This window comes from Bos indicus x Bos taurus, chromosome 21, assembly GCF_003369695.1.
Source record: "Bos indicus x Bos taurus breed Angus x Brahman F1 hybrid chromosome 21, Bos_hybrid_MaternalHap_v2.0, whole genome shotgun sequence".
NCBI classification, from domain to species: domain Eukaryota; kingdom Metazoa; phylum Chordata; class Mammalia; order Artiodactyla; family Bovidae; genus Bos; species Bos indicus x Bos taurus.
This window is the reverse complement of record NC_040096.1, coordinates 28442121-28461918: the sequence shown is the minus strand read 5'-3', so window position 1 is coordinate 28461918 and position 19798 is coordinate 28442121. Positions and strand designations below refer to the sequence as shown.

At 46.4% G+C, this 19798-nt stretch overlaps 1 protein-coding gene across 8 annotated transcripts in view; it reads left to right on the top strand.

Annotated features, from left to right (window-relative positions):
• Positions 1-19576, top strand: part of TJP1 (tight junction protein 1) — a 259492-nt gene extending 239916 nt beyond the window's left edge. For 3 of the 8 annotated variants that reach the window (XM_027521547.1, XM_027521552.1, XM_027521551.1), the window contains 12 exons: positions 48-258; positions 567-667; positions 3662-4012; positions 4339-4578; positions 5172-6029; positions 6159-6256; positions 7470-7697; positions 9861-10036; positions 12624-13095; positions 14317-14534; positions 15448-15591; positions 18102-19576. In XM_027521547.1, coding sequence (XP_027377348.1) covers positions 48-258; positions 567-667; positions 3662-4012; positions 4339-4578; positions 5172-6029; positions 6159-6256; positions 7470-7697; positions 9861-10036; positions 12624-13095; positions 14317-14534; positions 15448-15591; positions 18102-18196 — 3192 coding nt within the window. In that variant the 3' untranslated portion in view covers positions 18197-19576. The remainder of the gene's footprint in view (positions 1-47; positions 259-566; positions 668-3661; positions 4013-4338; positions 4579-5171; positions 6030-6158; positions 6257-7469; positions 7698-9860; positions 10037-12623; positions 13096-14316; positions 14535-15447; positions 15592-18101) is intronic. The other 5 variants (XM_027521550.1, XM_027521554.1, XM_027521549.1 and 2 more) reach the window with 4 other exon arrangements.
• The last annotated feature ends 222 nt before the right edge of the window (positions 19577-19798 follow it).

The window sequence follows — 19798 nt, the reverse complement described above, 5'->3', positions numbered from 1 at the left end:
GTGATGATTCTCAGTTACCTGTGTCTGCTTTCTCCTCCTGTCTTCAGGACAAACATGCCTTACTGGATGTAACGCCCAATGCAGTAGACCGTCTGAACTATGCCCAGTGGTATCCAATCGTGGTGTTCCTTAACCCGGACTCAAAGCAGGGTGTGAAAACAATGCGAATGAGGTTATGTCCAGAATCTCGGAAAAGCGCCAGGAAGTTATATGAGCGCTCTCATAAACTTCGTAAAAATAATCACCATCTTTTTACAAGTGAGTACGTGAAAGCCCTTCTTTCATCTTACAGTTTCTGTGCAGTAATATGTGGGCAAAAAGGTTGTGTTGTTTAAATATTAAAACTCATATAACCTTTGCCTGTTTTGCTTGCTCTTGTGTTAATGGCTGCTATTGATGGAAAGAAATGGTTTGGTGCCAAAACAGACATTTCCAGGGGTGTGTCCTCAGATATCATCTGTCAGAGAACTCAGTGGTGGAGGCTGAGCTCTAAGCAGTGTTGAGTGAATTCTTATTTGGTGGCAATGTTCTAACCAGAGAACAATGCTTTTGTTGTCTGTTTTCAGCTACAATTAACTTAAATTCAATGAATGATGGCTGGTATGGTGCACTGAAAGAAGCAATCCAACAACAACAGAACCAGTTGGTATGGGTTTCTGAGGGAAAGGTAAGAAGTTTCCTATTGTTAACCCATTTGACAACTCACATAAGAGAAGCCTTTGAGACACCGTTTTCTACTTGGATCAACATATTGGAGGAATCGGGGGCTTCAGTGTCTAGGCCTTCACAATTTGCATGTGGGATTATGAATTCATTTTGGTAGTAAAGGATTTAGAAGTTTCCTGCCCACTGAGCTGCCATCCGGCAGTGTTCTCTGTCTCAGAATGATGTGGAAGAGCAGGGCTGAGCTCCAACTCCACCCACCTGACCGACAATGAGTGTGAACCTTGCTTCCTTCCTCCTCTGGAAATAAGGGGCTGAGTGGGCTCGGTGAGGGTCCCCAGAGTGCTGTCCTCTGCATGTGAGATCCAGGACTTGTCTGGAGGAAAAGGCAGGGAATGGGCAGGGCCCACTGTCCTTAGACCCAGCCCTGGCGCAGCATGGACACACAGCTGCGTGGTGGGGGCCGGAGGGGCTGCAGTGAGGGGCTTGGCTCTGCTGCTGCTGGAAGCGTGGCCCTGAGCCCCTCCCTGAAGGATTTCTGCATCAGTACCTGTTAACTAACATCCCTGAGACACACTGGAAAAGTCAGGTTACGCAGCCCAGACTTTTGGCTTTGCATTCTGGTGTTCTGTACTACCTTTTGCTGTTGGCCTGTCTGGGCTCCTAGCAGTTCTTAATGGCACAGGATGTTGATTTTGTTGGGAGTTAATACTTTTCTCAGAATACACAGTTAAAGAAGCTTTTGTTATAAATGCGTTTTGCCTTCGGATGAATACATTGTCAGTGTGTTTCCGCTGCTAGGGAAAGTTGAGAATGTCTCTTCTATTTTGTTTCGGTATTTCCTCGTCGGCTCATTTCTGCTGTTTTCCCCTGCATGCTCCCCCTTCCCCTGCCTGGCTGTGGCCCCTGAGGCCAGTGCAGTGCATGCTGCATGCTCAGGACCCCTGCTTCTATCTGGAAGACACCACCTCTGTGAGAAGAGATGTCCTAACGCTGACATCTGGAGGTGGTGTTGGCTGCTTCCACCCATAGTCACGTGTCAGTACCACTCACATGCGATCATGAGACCCCCCCTGACCACTGACGTGTCAGCCAGGAACTTGATAGACAGAGGTGGAGCAACTCACTGCAGCACTTCCCACAACATACTTAACTAACTTATTTACTCTGTGGCCTTGGGTGAGTATGATCACTTCCACTCCATACTAACCATTCCAGGACAACACAATTCTGCTAGCAGCCTGTGTCAGCTAGACTGTTAGCAAGAAAGCTATTAGTTTATAAATGCACAAAATATACTTGCCTACCTATCTGAGAGGTTTTTTTATTCCACAAATCTTAGTTTTATTTCTCTGATATTAGTGTGCTTCCTGGATTTTAAAATGAAGGTCTTAACTCCCCAACTATATTTCTGTGTGAGGAAAATAATAAAAATTAATTAAAATGACCTATATTAATAGGTCTCATAAGTCATTTACTATTAGAATAATAGGTTGATGCTCTAAATCAGAAAAGGTGTTAACAATTTAAATCAAGTTTGACTTACAGTATATTTTTTCCAAATAGGTTCTTAAACTAAGAGATTGTATTTAGTTAAGAGATTATTAAACTAAATAGATTCTTCTCTTCATTTCCACCCTGAACTCCCCTAAGTTAATTACTTCCACCTGGTTTCCAGGAAGAGTTCCTCTCGGCAGTTCTGATGGTCTTACATGTTCCCTACTGAACCAAGAAAAGTCATCCTGGGGCTTTCTTAACAGGAGGCATATGTCATCTCTGGCTCCAACTGCTTGTTTCTTGCTCCTTCTGCATTTCATATCCTGCAGCAGATCAGAGAGTTCTGAGTTGCTCGTTCCTAGGGCCGTAAGCACTGCCCCGACTGGCCCCTGGGTTATATAGTCTTGCAGGCTCTGCGAGTGGAGATTAGAGTGGAGAGAGCAGGCAGATTTTTGCAGTGAGAGAGACTCCACCCATCATCCCTGGCTTTCCAAACCGCTGATCAGGGACAGGTGGTTTTTCCCACGTGGAAGAGGCATTCAGGATCAGGCTCCTGCAGAGCCAGAATCAAGACTGGGGGAAGTGCCATTCAGGCGGCTCAGGCCTTGTCTGTCAGTCAGTCTGTGCTGGTAGAATTCTGGGTTCCACATCTTGCAGGTCTCGAGCCATACCCCACCTCTGGGTCCTCCAGGGCAGGGGGTGGCTGTTGTCTGTGGTCCAGGCAGTAGCATCACGTCAGTGTGCGCTGACAGCCTGTTGTTCCTGTTCCCTCATTTACTTGTGTGTTCTCTCTCACTGGCTCAGGAGACACTTGGTGGAGCCTGGAGCCGACTCAGCTCTTAATCCTGCGTAGAGCATCATTCCTGCATCTCCCCCCCCGCCGCCCCCACTTCCCCTGGACACTGACTGCATCTGTGCAGAGTTATGTTTTAACAGCAGTTCTAGTGAGCAGCCAGCACTTAGCTGATGCTTTTCCACGTGTTTTATAAAAACTGTAGGGCCAAATACCAACTTTTAATCTTCATATATAGATTTTATATATACACAAGGTCTCTTACTCAGCTTGAAATGTGGCGTTAATCTCCTAGTTAGTCTCATGCGCGATGTTCTGTCAGTCGGTGTGTCTGTTTCTGTGAGCTTGGCCTGGCCATATCCCCCTCTTGACCCTGCTCTGGGCTGACAGGCTAGCGAGTGACTAGGGTCCACGAGCCAGAGGAGGGCCAGGGCTCCTTCGCTGTCTTCTGGGGCTGGGCATCAGGGTCCAGTGTTGTCATGGCCGGCTGGCCGACCTCACTCATCCAAGCCCTTCAGATATCCGAGGGTGCTTTGTGTGTCCGCATGTGTGCTTGTGAAGTCTTCATGACCTTTCCTCAGCAGAAGCCTCTAGACTTAGCTGTGATTTCTCCGAGGACAAGTATCCTTTTCAGTCCCCTTGTGAAATAAAGGCCACCTCTTACAAAACTACTGAATAAAATTTTTAATTTACTTTTATTTGACCCAGGCGGATGGTGCTACAAGTGATGACCTTGATTTGCATGATGATCGTCTGTCCTACCTGTCAGCCCCAGGTAGTGAATACTCAATGTATAGCACGGACAGTAGACACACTTCTGACTATGAAGACACAGACACAGAAGGCGGGGCCTACACTGATCAAGAACTAGATGAGACCCTAAATGATGAGGTGGGGACTCCCCCGGAGTCTGCCATTACCCGGTCCTCTGAGCCTGTCAGAGAGGACTCCTCTGGAATGCATCCTGACCACCAGGCATATCCTCCCTACTCACCACAAGCGCAGCCACAGCCAGGCCATAGAATAGACTCCCCTGGATTTAAAACAGCCTCTCAACAGGTAAGCAGCAGCATCAATGTTCTGCAGGTGGAGGTACTTGATCAAAGTCTAGATGTGGTGACTGACTTAAAGAATGTGGTGTCCTTTCTCACAGGTTAAAATTTAATGTCTAATTTCAACTTAAGAATACCAAGGACTTAATTCTAAACTTTGTGTATTTAGAATCTCACACAGCAGTATACTGAAATTTAAAAATTCAGGACATGAGGTCACAGTTTTTTTACTCAGCACACTTAAAATGTATGTCTATCAACCATTATAAATGGAAGTGGGGAGTTAGCAGTGAACAGAAGCATTATATTTAAAATATTTTAAACACTTCACAGAAAGCAGAAGCCTCATCTCCAGGCCCTTACCTTTCGCCTGAAACAAACCCGGCACCATCAGCCTCTGCTGTTAATCCTCACGTAGACTTAACTAATGTCAGACTGGAGGAGCCGAGCCCAGCTCCCCCCTCCTCTGACTCACCACACGCCGACTCTTTACGAGCTCCAGGCACTGAGGCCGCTCACGTGCAGCTCAAAGGTCCAGAGCCGTCCCTGTCGTCGCATGTGGGCCCAGCAAAGGTACCTGTGCCGCGGGGGCTGCCCTCACCCGCCGCTCCCCGTCAGCCTGCCACATGAGCACGTCTGCTTTCCCTCAAGTGTCCTCTGCTTTTACTGTGGGCTCAACACCATGTTCTCAAATCACTACAAGTCATCTGGTTCTGCAGTCTGCATGGCTTCCAGTGGTGCCTGATTCTTTAAATAGGCCTTTTAATTGGGATTGGTACCTAATACTTTTATAGGTTTTTAATGTTTGGCTTTAGAATCTTCCAAAATTTCTTAATATATCGTTCAGATCCATTGTAAACTGCTTTATGTTTTCTAAACTATCATGTCCATAAATTTTCTTTATGATTTTCATTTTCAGTGTCCAAATCAAGTGGAATCAACAGCTGAATGCATTAATTTTCTACTAAACTTCATTTAGTGTCGTTACGTGCTGAAACATAAAAGTCCCTACTTGCATTATAAATTTTGAGCTTTCACTTAAACTTGCTTTCTCCACTAATCTTTCTGTCCTGGTAATAAAGGGTAGATAGAACATGTCGTTTCTGTCTCTTACTAGACTAGAATTTGAAGCCAGCCTGTGTCCTTACGCATGGCTGTTTATACAGGTGTACAGGAAGGACCCCTACCCTGAGGAGATGATGAGACAGAACCACGTCTTGAAGCAGCCGGCTGTGGTTCACCCTGGGCAGAGGCCAGACAAGGAGCAAGGCCTGAGCTACGAGCCGCAGCCTCCGTACACAGAGCGACAGGCTGGCAGGGAGTTGGAGCAGCCTGCATACAGATATGATGCCTCTAGCTACCCGGAGCAGTTTGCTCGGAACTATGACCATCGTCTGCGCTATGACGACCGCCTCCTCACCTATGAGGAACAGTGGCCCTACTACGATGACAAGCAGCCTTACCAGCCCCGGCCTCTTGATGGTCAGCCTCCCGCGGAGCCAACAGAACGAGGGTATTTCCCCCGTTTTGAGGAGCCAGTGCCCCTGTCCTATGAAGGCCGAGCGCACTACGACCCACTGCCCAGGACCTCCACCTTGCGGCACGAAGAGCCTCCCGCCCCTGCCCCTGGGTACGACGTGCACGGAAGGTACCGGCCTGACGTGCAGCCCTACTCCACTGCTGGCCCCAAGGTGCCCCCTGAGCCCAAGCAGTACTTGGACCAGTACCCTCGGAGTTACGAGCCAGCGCCAGCCCAGGGCTTCCCCTCCAGGTCAGGCCCAGGCCACTACGAGCCTCTTCACAGCACCACGCTCGCTCCACCACTTGGCCCCTCGTCCCAGCACAAGCCCGAAGTCCCGCCCACAGGCACCAAACCCCTGCCTCCACCCCCAGCTCCGGCCGAGGAGGAGGAAGACCCAGCCATGAAGCCACAATCCGTGCTCACCAGAGTGAAGATGTTTGAGAATAAGAGGTCTGCTTCCATGGAGAACAGGAAGGATGAGAGCCATTCCACTAGTTTCAAGGTAAAGAGGTGATCACTGTTTCCCTGCCTTGTGTGCAGAACACATGCAGAGATGAGCATGCAACATGCCTAAGCAACACCTGTTTTCTCTTGATCTCTGCCTAAGGATATGAATCTTCTTTCTCTGCAGCCCCCAGAAGTCACGTCAAAACCGGCAGGTGCTCCTGTCCCAGGTCCCAAAGCCCCTGCTCCAAGTCAGCTCGGTGAACATGACAGAGCAGCACATAGGTGGGTGCTCTGCAGCCTCGTGGATGGGGAACAAGCCCCAGCTGGGGAGGGGCGGGCAGGCAGGGGGTTTGCAGGTCTTCACTTGAAATCTGCCATGTCTCCACTGAAACGGTGGTCCTAGAAAGACAAATAACTTCATTATATCTTCTGCAGCACATCTTTGTTATCCTTTCCATAAACAAATCTGAAAACAATTTTCTAGCAAATTTCTAACATATGCTAATATACAATTTTAGAGCCCTAACTTCTGAAGGATGTTTTTAGTTTAATAGTGCTGTTGGCTCACAGGCTGTTAGTTCCCTGAGGAGGGACAGAGTCCATGCCCCCTGCAGTGGAACTCTTGAGTCCTAACCACTGCACCCCGGGAAGCCCAAACATAATCTGTTAGTGAGCATGTAGCCTGTGACATGTGCCTGCCGTGGTCAGGAGCGCGGTCAGCACCAGGATGACTGGGCGGAACGAGGCTTCGGGGACCTGCTGTGCACGCTCCTCACTGTGGCTGCCCCTGCTGTTGCTGAGTGATGGGCTGCATCTGAGCAGTTCTCTGGCCTGTTTCATTTGCTTATATTTGTGCTTGTAATAAAGAACTACTGTCTAATTTCTTATGATTTTCCTGATGCCTAGTGCTGTCATGCAAATGTAAATTACTACGATATTTCCTTTAGCTGGGATCATTAGCAGACAAGCTCTTCTGCATGGAGTAAATGTGTAATAACTGAAAGCTTAGCCCTCCCTCTTAGTGTGAAACCTAGTTTATCTGTTTTTGATGCTGAGTTTCTGAATTACCCATCAGGGCCTAAGTAACAATACTTCACTTTGCTCATAGTTGACTTCCTTTGCCGCGTGCTTCCCTCATCATTGTCTAGCTCCTTCCTTACCTGAGGATCTGTTGATCCTGGCATCAAGGTCTTGAATTCTCAGTTGTTGTTCTGACAGTGGGGCACATGCTGGAGCTCCCCACTGCCTGTCTTCCCTTCTGTCTCTGCTTCTAACCAGCTGGTTGTCAAGCTCAGTAGACGGGTTATGTTAGGAGAAGGCTGCTCTCTTGAGTGTGACGAGTGTGCACGTAGGGCCCAAATTTCGGCCTTGATGGCTGCCCTGCTCAGCTAGGTCACGAGTAGTCAGGGTGCCAGTGGAAGGTCAGAGGTACCTATTCTGTTCTCTCTGTCAAGTTAACATCTCAAAAGTTGTTCCATTTATCATTCATTGTCAGGATCCCTGAACCACAGAGGCCTCACATGAAGCCACCTGAAGACATTGTTCGGGCAAATCACTATGACCCCGAGGAGGATGAGGAGTACTACCGGAAGCAGCTCTCCTACTTCGATCGGAGAAGCTTTGAGGCCAAGGCCCCCACCCACATCCCCACTAGCCACCTCTCCGAGCCCACCAGGCCGGCTCACCCCCAATCTCAGCCACAGTTTGCCGGTTACTCTTCCAAGTGAGTCACTTCATTTCAGACGTAAATTTTCAAAGTTAAGATGAAACAAAGGATCACTTGCATCAATCAAGTGCAGTCAGTTACACAAAGTTCAGTGTGTTCTGAAGGGAAATGTTAGCTGTGTCATACCTACTTGATTTCTGTGGGTGGTAAGCAGTTCAGCATGTATGCTATCCAGCCTGGGGTAGCTTTGTTCTTAGACCCTGGCGTCATCTGTGTGAGGTTCTTATATTAGAAAAGATGTTAAATGTCAAAGGGTTCTAAGGGTCCAAGTGCTTTGACAAAGGTAAGAGGGTGAGCATTTAAGAGACTGACCTTGAAGTCCCTCCTTCCCACGTGGCACGCTCAGTGCTGCTTCTCGTCATTCTTCTTGGTTTTTTGTTCTTTAAATATAAAAGCAGGCTATTCTAGGGAGTGAAGAGTTGTTTGGTATTTTCCCAAGGCAAGAACAAACTTGCCTGCTATCGTTGTTTCAGCTTGAGGGGACTTGGTGACTTCTGGTCCACTTGTGAACGTGGGGTGCTGTGAAGGGGGCAACACGGGGACTGAGCTCCAAGGTCCTGCCCATCTTCCTGTTCTGAGCTGCACCCTTCTGTTTGCTTGTCTACTGCGCCTCTGGTTGCTTTTCTTTTTTGTGGATTTTGCTGGGTTACAAACTACAAGCTCACCTGTGCCTGTGTGGGTTCCTATATTGTGTGTGTTCTGGTTCTGCCTCTGGTGGAGCCCTGACTGGTGGTGAACTTGGTTCTGAGAATGGAGTGTGATCCCACGCAGGCACAGGTGGGCCCATACCTGAGCAGAACAGACTCACAATAATGAAGACAGATGTAGATGTGTTACAAGGAAGTCATTTACACAGTGTTGGTGAGCAAGTCCTAAGTCAGCAGGAAAGGGCAATTTGGAGCTGTGTCTGAGCTCAGAGAGGCTGTTACGTCCTCTTGAAAAGCTTCCATCTGGATAGTCTCTTTTGGGACACCTGCAGTAGCAGTGTTTGATTCCGTAACTAGGACTATTAACTACCAGGACTGGTTCAGTGTAGCCAAGTTGAGACATTAACATAACATGAGGCAGAAATAGAGCTCTGTTTGTGGCAAACTTAGATTGACTGTTTTCTTTGACTTTGCTCTTGGGCTGGCTTTGCCATCACCTGAATTTCTTGGCTCTTGGACTAGCTCTGACTGCTGGTCCAGGAGCATCCATGTAAGACATTAGTGTGAGCTATGCCGTACGGGCCCCTTGCAGTGCACATGTGGCAGACTTCCTGTCATCCTAAGGGTGTAGTTTTTTGAGCTGACCATGCGACTGGACTGTGACCAGAATCTGACTATTCCAAGTTCTGTGCTACCGTGTGTGCTCGTAAAGCAGGTGCAGCGGGGCTCTGCAGAGCTCAGGTGGCAGCACTGCAATTCTGGGTCCTGTTGTAAAGATGTCTTCTTTGTGAATTTTACGTGTTCCCATATGAACAGTTGGCAATCTGGGGAAAAAAAAAAAAGCATACACGGCACAGTTTGATTTAAATGAGTCTTAAAATCAAGTAATGTTTGCCCCTCTAGGAATTGCTAAACCGAGACTGGATCTGGTAAATCAAGGGCAGATTTAAAGACCACAGTGTCCATGTTACTGGACACAGCAGAGTCCTATCCCTTAAACGCTGCTTTTGGGCAGAGTTTGAAGAGCTGTGACAGAAAGTGTGTGGCCCAAGAAGCCGAAACATTTCCTGCCCAGCCCTTAGCATAAACGCCTGCTAGCCCCTGCCTCATCCTCTAGTGCCCAGCTGGTGCCTTAGATGCAAAAGCAGATGGGAATCTAAGGAGGATTTGAGCCAATAAATGTTTCTCCAAAATACTTAACCAACCATTGCAATTTTTTGTGAACAACCATCTTCAATATTACTAGTATACCCGAAATTTCATCTGCCTTTTGGTTGCCATCTTCTGGATGTCTTATTAATATTCTTACTGTATCTGTATTGTCTTCACATCTCTGGTGCTGATGATGGCTTAACTTAGTTTGTGTATTTTGGTAGAGTACACATACTCGTGGGGAGTAAATTGTGAAATTGTCAATTGAAAGCAAACAACTTGGGGACGCCTAGAAGAACGGGAGCTTCTTTGGTAACGTGCATCCATCTTCAGGTGTTGACTTGTCCTCCTTTTTTCACAGGGGGAAGGCTGCTGAGGCCGAAGCTGTGGACAGGTCATTTGGGGAGAAGCGCTATGACCCGCTGCAGGCGACGCCCCCCCCTCCGCCGCTGCCTGTTCAGTACAGCCAGGGTGCTCAACCCAGCCCCAACACGGCTCTTGGCCTCCACGCACACACCAAGGGGGCGCATGGTGAAGGTAGATGGCTCAGGAGTGGGCAGACGACTGTTGTAGTCAGACTTACAAGGCTAAAGTTAGCCTCGTGCTTTCTAAGTAAAAGTGGGTTTATGTAAGAAAGACACACTTGAAACCTATGGGCTTTGGACAGTGAAAAATAAGGATTTTGTTAAAAGTACATCTTTTTCATGACTCTTGCCTTTTAGCTAGATAGATTTTATTCTGCCTAACACAGCTCAATTTCTATATGTGGAGTTTACCAGTATGTCCAAAAGTAAATGAAGGGTGCTTTGTAAAAATCACGGTGACATCCCTCCTCACACAAGGTCTCTCAGCAGGGCCATCTTGGGGGTGTCCCTGCATGGCTGCCTGTGTCTTGGCCTCCACATCTGTGATCAGTAAACTGTCTCCCTCACCCATGCCGACCCTCACCCAAGGCACCGCCCCCCCTCTCCCAGCTCCCCCCACCTGCCCTCCTGCTTCCTTCAGCTTTCTCCTGCATCTCAGAAGTACACCTCTTCTGAGCCTCACGCCATCTTTCCAGCCCGCAGCCCAGACACCCTGGGAGGGCCTGTAGCCCCACCCCCACCGCCTCTGGAGCCTTCACAGGGCACACACAGCTCACGTCCCACTGCTGCAGATGGTGCTGCTCTGTGGTCACAGGAGTCCACTCCCAGGGCTGTGATTTGATGTCACTGTATGCTAGGATTTTCTTTACACGCTGTCACGTCTGCAGACAAAGTTTAACTTTTTACTCTCCAAACCTTAGCCTTTTTGTTTTTTTGCCTCTCTGCAATGGCTGCGATGTGCAGTGCAGTGTGAATAGAAGCGATAGTGGCACACCTCTTTTGCTCCAGCTCCCAGTTTGAGAGAGCAGATAGGCAGTATGTGACTTCTCTGCGTGCCCTTCCTTCTAGTTTGCTGAAAACATTCTATCAACTGACTTTACGTGCAATTGTCCTCAGTATCCGCAGGACGCCCCCACTCCGTGTGCACACTGAATGAAATCCATGGAGCAGAAGTCCCTGGTGGGACTGGTGCCGTACAGCGCCCACCCTCCGCTCGGGCTGCACATCCGAGCATACAGAAGGCCAAATGCACTGTAGAGAATCCTATGATGTATTTCCTTTATTCTGTTCTGTGATAAGTTGTATTACTATGCTCACAAGAAATTTTCTTGTCCTTGTCTGGTTTTGGTATCAAAGTTGTGCTGGTCTCCTGAGAGCTGGGACAGGTTTCCTCTTTCTCTCATGTCTGGAAGAGTCAGACACTGATACTAACATAGAATGCAGCTGGTGTTACTTTACACTGCCACCAGGCGCAGAGAAGGTTCCTGACTTAATGATGCTTTCACTTCAGTGCAAAAGCAAAACACGCTCAGTAGAAACTGTACTTTACATTTTGATCTTTTCCCAGGTTAGTGAGTAGTACAATCCCTCGTGATGCTGAGCAGTGGCAGTGAGCAGAGCCCCAGTCAGCTGCCCCACCACAGGGGTGAAGAGCTGACACCATTACAGCTGTCCTGCACCCAAACAGCCAGTTTGTTTTTTACTCTCAGGACAGCATTCAGTAAAGCACATGAGATACTCACCATGCTGCTGTAACACTCCCAGGGAAATCAAAGAAGATCTGTACATGCAAACTCTTGTTAGTCTACATCTTTGCCAGGACTTGGCATCACCACACTTTCAATGTTTTACAAATTCAATAGATGTGAAATTGTAATTTTTTGGTTTTGGTTTTTAATTTTCCTAATTAATAGTGATGTTGCTATGATTTACTGGTTTAGTCTCGTTTTCACTTGTATTTTTGCGTGTTCAGTTTTTTGCCTGTTCCTATTGGTTGATTCTTTCTTACGGACATACAGGTTTTTTCCTACTAATTTTTATCAGTTATGCATGTTATAAGTAGCTTCTCCCAATCTGACTTTTCTTTTTTGACTTTAATTATGGTAAGTTTTGTAGTACTGATTTAACATAGACACATTTGTCATTCTGCTTCAGTTTTGTTACGGACACTGGAGTCGGGTTCCTCCGATGCCAGTCTCTGGAGGCACGGCCCCGACTCCAGGTGCATCAGCGCTGTCCCATGTATCACACCATGCTTTCACCTACTCCCTTAGGATCACACATGGCCACCAGGGTCATGTGGTCCTCAGACTGGCAATAAGCCCTGGCACTGCCTCTGAGGCCAGTGGGAGAGACAAGCAGGTGGTGGTGTTGAAGCTTGTTTGAGGAAGGAAAGGCATTTTGGTTTCTATTTTCTGTTGGATGAAAAACTGTTTCAAGGTTTATTCCTAGAGACCAAGTTTAGAATCACGGATACCATAGTCTCTGCAGAACATTACTTGTCGATACTTTGATTGTTCATCCAGGTGGATTTATGCTTGGCCTCTTGTAACATCTTTTCCATCTCACCAACCATTATAGTCAGTAAGAGATGGATTTCTAATTCTGTTTTTATTCATGCCACTGAATATCCTTTTTACTTTTTCTTATGAAGTATAGTTGATTGACTTTAGTTTCAGATGTACAGCATAGTAATTCAGTATTCACAGATTTAATTATTTTCAGAAGTTTTTGAAATACTTCTCTACTGTTTTTTTCAGGTAATGCCATGTCGTTGGATTTTCAGAACTCGTTAGTGTCCAAACCGGACCCACCTCCATCTCAGAATAAGCCAGCAGCTTACAGACCAGCCCCTCGAGAGGATGCTGTCCAGTCTGGCTTCTACCCACAAAAGAGTTTCCCAGAGAAAGCCCCAGCTAATGGGGTCGAGCAGACGCAGAAAACCGTCACGCCAGCATACAATCGATTCACACCAAAACCATACACAAGCTCTGCACGGCCATTTGAACGCAAGTTTGAAAGCCCTAAATTCAACCACAATCTCTTGCCGAATGAAACCACACACAAACCTGACCTGTCCTCCAAAGCCCCCGCTTCTCCGAAAACCCTCCTGAAGTCTGCACAGCCTCCTGAGTTTGACAGTGGCGTGGAGACCCTCTCTGTCCACACTGACAACAAGCTGAAATACCAAGTAAACAGTGTTAGCATGGGGCCGAGAGCAGTGCCCGTGAGGTAAGAGTCTTGTCTTTGCCCAGCCTGGTGATCGGCCTCATGTGAGTCAGGTGTAGTTGGGGTACTTGCCTGATGATCTCAGCTCAGACTTGAAGGTGAGTGGTGCCATGCCAAACGCTGGAACCACTGCCATAGCAGGGATTCTGCAGAGATGATGCTAGTGCCGTCCTGAAGCTACTGCTCATGTGGCTTAGCTGTCCTCACTCACTGTCCCTGCTGTGTAAGAACCAGGTTGAGGGACACTGCAGCTCATTCAGCATGACACGGCCCCGGTCTGACCTCTGATCTCCAGCTGGGGAGGCACATCTGGAGAGTGTCTCAAAAGAGTTTATTTCCTCACCCACTGTTCGTTTTCAGCGAGGGTAAAAAGAAACGCTTTCTTAACAGGTGTGGTCAGATGGTGAGCAGATGAGAAGAAGCCAGCCTGCCTGGGGCCGGCTCCCTGGACCCCTCCCTTGTCTGCACCGTGACAGCCTCTCTCAGCCGCTGATACAGAGGGACAGTCAGGTCCACCTGCAGGCTGCCCCTGGAGCAGAGGGACAGTCAGGGTCCCGAAGGAGCAGGCCCACCCCTGCCTCTGGCCGCTCAGGAGTGAGGCTGCAGGCCCTCACGCTTAGCTTCATTTTGTCCAGAAGCTATCTTGCTGCTCACCTTTAGTCCTGGCTCAGAACTTAACTCTGGGAGATCCCAAAAGCCCGCACTTTTGAAGGAGAATTGGTACCGCATCCTCTCCACCTTGTGTGACCATGCAAACAGGCTGGCCCCTCTCCACATGTGTCTGCCTGCACCAGGGTCTTCATGACTTCATGGAGCTGGATGTCTGTGCTCTGGGTGGGAAGGGAAATATGTGCACACCGGAAATCCTCAGTGGAGAGAGAGGAGGCATAGTGAGTGTATATGCTATCATGTCTAAGATGCCACTGTTGCCTTACTTATCACTAAGAAGGAAAAAATAAGCTATCAAAGCATGATGTGCCATCAATTTTAAAACATGTTTCATGGATATAAGATGTTGCGTGAGCAGTGTATCAGGCTTTGCGTGTTCTGGTTGCAAAACTTGTCCCAGAAGTGCATGCTTAGTTATTCCAGTGAGTAGGATCTGTCACTAAAACTTTACTTACTAAAATACCTTAATGATGTGGAGAAATACACTCGATTAACAGCCGTGGGAGCTTCTGTGTGTCACTAGCAGTGTTCTTCATTGGCTGTTTCTGAACTCAGTCCCTCAGCAGTGGAGGAAGATGAAGACGAAGACGGTCACACAGTGGTGGCTACTGCCCGCGGCGTGTTTAACAGCAATGGTGGGGTGCTGAGCTCCATTGAGACCGGTGTCAGCATCATCATCCCCCAGGGAGCCATTCCCGAGGGGGTGGAACAGGAGATCTACTTCAAGGTCTGCCGCGACAACAGCATCCTGCCGCCTTTGGACAAAGAGAAGGGTGGGTGCGCACCTCAAGCAGCCTGCATGCTCTTGCAGGCATATCAGGCCACGAGACAGGATACTTGGGCTGCCCTCAGGTTCTTTCTGCTGGGGAGGGGCCTGCCAGCCAGTCCTGGCTGCCCTCCCCCAGATTCATCTGTGAGTCCTCACCCTTGGCAGCTCTAGAGATGGATTAGGTAATAGGTAACACCCACTCCAAAGGCCTCACTTGGAGCAGCCGCCTGCTGGTGCGGGTAAGGCTGTTGGATCAGCCCTCATCACCCCCAGACCCCGCACAGGGAGGATGCATCCCCACTGGCTGCCGCAGCTCGTGCCTCTGAGCTGTTCAGGAACCTGGGAATGCTCTTTATGTCACAGTCTTCCTGGGTCAGTCAGGATGACACAATAATGAACCATGTTACAACTTCTTTTAGATTTTAGAATATCTTAGCAATGTTTGCTTGTTTCCTTAAATAGGTCATGTTCACCCACTTAACTCTGTAGCAAATACAACATTAAAAACATAAGGTACAAGTGACCTGTGTAAAACATTTACGTGTGTCTCATACCATCAGGACCCTGTGGCCACCAGCAGTGTGCTGCTCTTCAGCACTTGACACGTGGCTGCTTTAAAACTGAGATGGGCTAGACATTCCGGAGATGTAGTAAATTGCTCACTTTTTGAAATAATGTTTTGGATATATTAGGTTATATAAAATACTAAAATTGACATCACCTGTTTCTTTTTACTTTGTAACATGGCTACTGGGAAATGTTAAATTATGTCTGGAGTCTGTGGTTTCTCTTGGTCAGCGCCACTCAGAGAACTGACCCCCTTTTGGCCCTAAGGCCTGTGGTTAGAAGGGTGAGAAGAACTGTGTCCAGAAGGAGGCAGCTGTCTAACCTCTTTTCCCTGCTCTCCCCTCCCCCAGGTGAGACCCTGCTGAGCCCCCTAGTGATGTGTGGGCCCCATGGCCTCAAGTTCCTGAAGCCCGTGGAGCTGCGCCTACCACACTGTGCGTCCATGACTCCTGACGGTTGGTCTTTTGCTCTAAAATCATCCGACTCCTCGTCGGGTACGCTGTCTTCTCTCTGTCCTTTGGGGCTTTGGGTGCTGTCATTGATTGAGCCTGGGCTGATGGCACTACCCACGCTGATCGTGAGCCAATTGCCCTCCATTCCTCTGGCCTTGTAGGCATCACCGGTGTCGTGGAGTTCCCTTGTGACACATCTGTCGTAAATGAGAAGGGCAAGGTGGGGAAGCCTCTGCCTTTTAACATGGATGATTTGGCCAAAAGTGGACAGTTTCATGGTGGTCAACAAAATTATCTGTCAAAATTTCTAAGATGTGGTAGGAGAATTGATACTGTCCTGCATACATAGGGATTTTCATCTTCTTACAAAAGGACTTGATTTATGTAATAACTTGTTTCTGGTTACTATTCTTTAATTTCTCAATGTACAAAGTGTATATATTACTTTGTAGAGAGTGTGTGTGTATACACATACACTAGAGAAACCTGAAAGATAAAAGACCTACTGTGATCATACTTGGCCATGGTTTTTCCATGTAAAACCCTAAATACTTCTGTAATACACTATTTTAAAATGGCTTTTTGCTGTCAATATCATGAATTTCAAGGCTTCCATTGCATTTTCACATTTCTCACTTCCTTGGGTGACTACGTGAGTTAGAACTTTCTATATTTTTGGTATAGATCACTTTAGAATTTAAAAGTCCTTCTGAATTTTTGATAAATCAGATGATCCAATTATGCACTTTTATTTTGGAACAGTATGAGTAAAAGTTTTATGGTGTAAAGAGCATATTTTAATACTACCTAACATAAAATACTACATATATTCACAAGTTCCCCATTTTCTAGGGAAAGTTAATTTTTACATAGTAAATATTAAAACTGTTTCTTCAGGGCCTCCACTGAGAACATTGCATTAGCCTAGTTTGAAGTAGTGAATTGACATTAATAATAAAATTACACTTAAAATGTATATCCTGCAAGTCAGGTCATAGTATGGGCTGTGACCGTCCTTGAATCCAAAACAGGTTGAGAGCCCTAACTGTAAGTGAAAATCAGTATGCTTCAAATAGTTTGCCTTGTGCCATAAAACACATCGTATTTTTAGATTGAAACTTTTTCCTGTGTTAAATTTGAGTACTTAACACCTGGAAGAGAAATGTGCTTCTTTGTAATTCTGTATGACTTTCGAATGCTTTTGCTGCTATAAATTTCTTTTTTAAAAGCTCAAGGGTAGATTTCAATAGTTACTGACTTAATCCAAGAAAAACGAGCGTATTGAAAAGAATTTTTGAACCTAAAGATAGTTAAGACAACTCTGAGGAAAACCTTATCTCAGTGTCTGAACAATTTGTTGTCTGCAGTATTACATAAACCTACATGTATCTTTGAATTGAACCCCTCTGAACTCATGGGATCCATGACATTGCTGAGGTAATGGACAGCCTACTGTCTGAAGGTTCTATCGGGTGTTTGAGAGTCTCCCGGCTTCTAGATGCCAGCTGGGACCCCAAAATCGCCTCTGGACACCATTCTCTGGGGGTACAACTGCAACTTTTTGACAGTGACTTACTGTAGGCTTCCCTGGTGGTTTAGACTAAAGAATCTGCCTGCAATGTGTAAGAGACACAGGTTTGATCCCTACATCAGGAGATTCCCTGGAGAAGGGGATGGCAACCCACTCCAGTATTTTTGCCTGGAGAATCCCATAGACAGCGGGCTACAGTCCGTGGGGTCACAAAGAGTTGGACACAACTTGAGTGATTAACACCAACACTACCATGGACACAGGAGACAAGAGGCCATCCCAAGTCTTCATGCCGAGTCCACTGCCAGGGCTGCTTAGCTGCAACTGTGAATGTCAAGTCAGCGGGTTAAGGGCCCAGGCCTGGCTTCAGGCTCACACAGCTCACTGACTTGGAAGCTTCATGATGGTTTTTCTGTACAGCCAGAGCAGGCTGAGAAACTCTGGCCCAATCTCACTTTTTAAATTTTGGGTAGAGGGAAAGAGGGTCTTTTGGTGGGGTGTGTGGGGGGGGGGGGGTCCCTGTGGGATCTAGTTCTCTGACCAGGGATGGAATCCATACTTCCTGCAGTAGGAGCAGAGTCTCAACCACTTGGACCACCCCAGAATTCCCAGGGAAGAGAGTCTTTAAGAACCAAATTCTGTAGAATGTTGAGGGTTTCATTTGGTGTGCCAAGTGTGAGAAATGTAATACTGATCATACAATTAATCCAGACTTTTGAAAGTAAGAGTATTTTTAATGAGTGTTTGGACTTGGGCAAACTGGAACTGTCCCAGGCATATAATCACCCTGACTTGTATTTATTTTTTAAAAGGCATGGACTTAAAAACAACAGAAATCTGCAACAGCTTTTGGGTCATTCAATTCCAGTGGGTCTGCGATGAAATAAAAAGCACTAAGAGCTTTGGTGCAAGTGCAGTATGCTAAAGGAATAGAGGAAAATTGTGTCTAAGTGTTTTATTTGCCCCATGATTGCAAGCAGTTTAAGAACCAGAAATGATGTGGACTTTTTTTCTCTTGTAGGTGATCCTAAAACCTGGCAAAACAAGTGTCTTCCTGGAGATCCAAATTATCTTGTTGGAGCAAACTGTGTTTCTGTCCTGATTGACCACTTTTAATCCTTAAAATATATGAACTTGATTAAATAATGTGAAACTGGGTTAAAGTTACTAAATCTAAAATGGAACCACTCTATCAAGTAGTACCTTTTCCTGGAGTTGATCCTGCAGTGTGTTAGTTTTACGCGCTGTGTTTGGGTGGGGGAGGCTGAGTGTGCAACCCCTGGGAACATGCTGCCCACTGCCCATTTGGGGCTGGTGTGGGCTGGAGGCTTAGAGATGCTTTGTAATGACTTTTGTACTTTTATATGGTCACTTACTTAAAATTGATTTCCGTTAAAATACCAGCCAGTGAACGGGGTGCATTTGAGTTCTAGTCTTTCCAAAGTACACTGTTTCAGACTTTCTTATGGCCCTGGCCTGCACACACATTTATTTTATTATGCATGAAATAATATGCACACATTTTTAAAATGCACCTCGAATATATAACCAGTGTAGTGGATTTAACAGAAATGTACAGCAAGGGGACTTTGTGGTGTGTTGGGGGGGAGGTGCGGGTCAAGTGAAGACAATGACTTACTGTATACGAAAACTCACTTTTCTTAGGGAAGGACACCAAAGCATGAGACTGGTTCCGTGGCCTCTTCTGGATCTATAAATTAACCATATCACCACAGACATACTGACCAGCAGGAATGCCTTACCCTCATGTTTTTGTTAGATCATTCTGTCTGTGTATCACTAAGTTTTATGGCTTTGTGCGCATCTAGATACTGTATCATGAAAAAGATGGAGTAAATTGTGGATTTGGTGGTTTCAGAAATGTGTGATCACCCAGAAGAAAATAATGGTGTGATTTTGGGTGGTGTTTTTTTTTTCCGGCAAGAGGCAGTGGTTGTTTTTCTTTTGGCAATGCGTTTGATAAATTTTGATGTTTTAAGGATGCTTGTACATAAAGCGTGCATACCACTTTGTTCTTGGTTTGTAAATTAACTTTTATAAACTTTACCTTTTTTATACATAAAACCAAGTTTCTTAAGGCTACCTTTGTATTCTCTCCTGTACCTCTTGAGCCTTGAACTTTGACTTCTGCAGCAATAAAGCAGCATTTCTATGACACACACAAGGTCATTTTTTTTAAGAAAAAAGAATGCACAGAGTTGTTACATTTTTAAGTGCTGCATTCAGAAGACACAGTTACTCAGAATTCTCTAGTTTGAATAAATTCTTGCGAAGTATCCCTACTGTAATTTGTGATACGATGCTGTGCCCTAAAGTGTATTTTTTTACTAATAGACAATTTATTATGGCACATCAGCACAACTTCTGTTTAGATAATACACTACATTCTGTTAATCATTAGGTGTGACTGGATTTCTTTTACAGTTATTAAAAACTCAAATTTCTAAATCTGCAGAATAAAACTTTTTAAAATAAGGTGCTTGTTTGTCTGTTTGCCCACTGTTTCTAGTGTCCTGCAACTTCACAACCTAATATAAAATCCTGCAGCCCACCGTCACCACCTTCTGCCGGGTTGGGCCTTGTTTGGGTGGGAGTGGGTGGGGGGGAACTCCCTGTAGCCTGGCAGAGGACAGGCCATCTTACCACTGTGCCCATAAGTCTACATGGGTTAAGTTTATTCATATTCCTGAGGGCCAA